This window comes from Pteropus alecto, unplaced genomic scaffold (assembly GCF_000325575.1).
Source record: "Pteropus alecto unplaced genomic scaffold, ASM32557v1 scaffold7, whole genome shotgun sequence".
Taxonomy (NCBI): domain Eukaryota; kingdom Metazoa; phylum Chordata; class Mammalia; order Chiroptera; family Pteropodidae; genus Pteropus; species Pteropus alecto.
The window spans coordinates 46,441,284-46,444,421 of record NW_006494614.1 but is presented as its reverse complement, the minus strand read 5'-3'; the positions used below and the strand labels follow the sequence as shown (position 1 = coordinate 46,444,421).

Below are 3,138 nucleotides of genomic sequence, written 5' to 3'. Positions count from 1 at the left end.
GTGCACATAGTCCCTTTACCTATTAAGAGTTAAACAGCTAGCCACTAAGGAGAAGCAAACATGAGGCAAAGGGGAAGGAGACAATGAAGGGCAATTTAGAGTTGGATGAGACATCATATGAGTACTGGTAAAGGACATCTGTGGTCCACATTGGCATGTGACTGACGTCCTTTACTTGACTCCCTTCTTGAGTGGTCCCAAAGAAGTCTTGATATTCTCATTTTCTCCATTCTTTAGCCCTGATTGTAGAATTTAGCCATCTTCCCTATTCCCATTTGGAGTATGGTGCTCAGGAAAGCTTTGCTGAACAGGAAGTTTCTACACTCAGGAGGGGACTACCTCTTTAATCATCTCCCCTTCTGCAGTTCCTCCCCACACCACTAAGTCTGTCCACCCTCAAACCCCACCTCCCTCCACTTGCCAACTTGACAGAAGTCTTCTTTGACAGTAGGCTTCATATAAAGTAGAAGTAAGTAATCATCATTTCACCTAACAACTGAAGGTCTTACATACCAGGTTAAATGTAAATACCTTTTAGTAGGCAATGAAGAACCCCAAATGATTTTCAACCAGGGAATGGCAACAGAAAGCACCTTACATTATCCACAGGCACTCAAGAAATATTTAGATAAATGTATACATGAATGATTGAAAGATCATAGCTGACTACTGGGAAGATAACTGGCAAATGTATGAGGGGCTAAGGGAATTTTTAAAAGTCTAAAACATGGGCTTAAACCATATGCTGAAGTAGGTGAAGTTGATCTCTACTTTCCTCCTATAGGAGTCTTCTCTCATTTGACTGGTGCAACTACAACCCCCAGCCTTCTGGGCTATGTTCCACAACTAAGACTTGCTGTCCGGAGTCATTACCTAGCACCACATATATTTAACTGATACCAGTTTAAGGCATTATATTCCTAAAAAAAGAACAAAAAAGAAATCTCTCATGATAGAATTTCTCTCACAATACAAGTTATAGGAGAAACAATCTAAAGAGCAACCAATCTGGTATCATCTGAGGGACCCAGCACTGGCAAAGTTTAACCCCAAATCTATTAGACAAAGAGGCATCCTCACTTCACAAATAGCGATTTCAGTAGGTCCAAATAAACAGGCCTGATTCAGAGGTTTGAGGGTCCAGAGACCTCCCTAATGGTGAAGACCTTCTCCACCAGTAAAGGAAGTGGCTGGGCCAGAATAACAATCTGAGAAAAACAAACCTGAGGGAAACCCAGCAGCCTGCGCAAGTCCTGAGTCAAATGACCCCAGGCACAATAAAGATGCAGCTAAGACAATGACTTCAGGAGCTGCCATCACACCAACTTAGAGCCTAATATGTACAACTATCCCACCAGCTGCATTTATTTTCTTGCATTTTCTCCCTCTTCTAGTCTCATAAACTGTGAGCTCCTTGAGGGCAGAGACTGTGGGAAGTTTTGACCAATACTTTATAGTCCTAACCCATGTCTTTTTCCCATCAGAAACCATCCTAATAAATGAACTTCAAGTTCATCTTTCACTGAAGAAACAAACAATAATGAATACTAGTATTGAGCTTCTCTTTTTTTCCCTAGAAAATAATGCTTTCTGGATGAGAAAGGGAAGGTTGAGCAAAGCTACAAAGCTGGCGAAGGTAGGTTCTACTGTTTTGCCCAAGTCCTCTATGATAGAGAGCCTGTAGAGCTTTGAGCATGATTAGAAGGATATGGGTGTTTGTTATTAAAAACTGAACAAATGATCCAGATCATTCTTTGTGCTATGAAACCTACTTGTAACCTTACACCTGGATGAGTGGTGAGTCATTTGAAAAGATGAGTACTCTGATTTCCATTTTGAGATCAGAGTCCTATATGCATCCAGGACTTGCTGATCATAGAGCATACACTCTGCCTTTCCTTGGGATGGGAAGAAGAGAAATCACAGAACCAATCCTCTCATTTTACAGATGGAGACCTGAGGTCCAGAGAGTTCAGGCCACAAGTCCACAGTCCCAAAGCAAGCCAGTGACTGGCCAGGATCACATCAGCCTCCCAACTCACACAGTTCAGTGCTATTTGCACTGCAGTAGCTATGGCAAATTTTTCATTTTTGCTCTCTGGAGAGATAAAAAAAAAGGGGGGGAGGGAGCAGAATATTAAGTTTTGAGATTCTCTGTAGACTTTAGTAACCTCTGTTATCCTGGCCTTCATTATCCTGGCTGTGGTTGCCTTCTACGGTTTCCTTTCCATGGGTGGTTGGATCCTAAGCCAATTAGTTTTGAGTTGGCTCAGCGTTTCCACCAGGGCTAGTGCAGTCCCCTCGCACGTGGCTCAGGATCTCTCGATCTGTAAATAGGCGGAAGGCAATCTGCTCACATTCCCGCTTGGTCCCACACTCAAACAAACACCCAAACAAGCCATCCTCCAGAGCAGCCAAATCAGAGTAGCCACAGGGCCCACAGTGCAAGATCCAGGGGTAAGACCAGCAGGCAGCCTCCAAGGGGGTCTGATTGAGGTAGATGCCAAGGTTGACCCTTCGTTTCTTACTGGTTGGGTGTGAGTACAAGAGCCATGATTCTGACAGTGTTCTAGTTTCCTGCTGTAGCCTCAGTGAGCTGTCCAGCAGTGGGCTCTGCTGACTGGTAGAAGCATCTTTGCCAGTAGAGTCCTGGCACCCATGTGGGATCTCCAGGGGCTGGAAACTCACCACACTGCCTTGGCAGCCATGGGGGGGCTCACAGAGCTGTTGGCTCAGGGCCGGTCTCTGAAAGCATTCACCATGGTCAGTGCTGAGAGCCTCCGCGCGGCACCTGTTTGGTGTCCGGGCACTGCAATACAGCACAGGGTGGCCGGCCCTCCCGGTCACCTCTGCCACTTCGCACTCCACTGTCACCATGGGCTTAATGAATTTGCCATGGTGCCATGTGGCTCCTAAGTCATCACTGTAGATCATTAGGGAGTGAGGCCTAGCTTTACATGGTAGCTGAAAGCAAAAGAACCAGTAAGGGATGTAGTAGGCATATGCAGGGATAATCAGCCTCCCCGACTGCAGCTGAATGCCATGACCTGGGCCCACAGCAAATGTGGCCCAACGCTTCACCTCTGGGCCAATGACCTCCTGAGTCAGGTCCCGCACATCACTCCACGAATAGCCAGA

The 3,138-nt window shown here is 45.8% G+C and overlaps 1 protein-coding gene across 1 annotated transcript in view; it reads right to left on the bottom strand.

Annotated features, from left to right (window-relative positions):
• Positions 1–517: 517 nt before the first annotated feature.
• Positions 518–3,138, bottom strand: part of NEU3 (neuraminidase 3) — a 15,509-nt gene continuing 12,888 nt past the window's right edge. The window contains exon 3 of the mRNA XM_025042708.1: positions 518–3,138. This exon is cut by the window's right edge and continues 174 nt beyond it. Within this exon, the coding sequence (XP_024898476.1) occupies positions 2,254–3,138 (885 nt within the window). The 3' untranslated portion in view covers positions 518–2,253.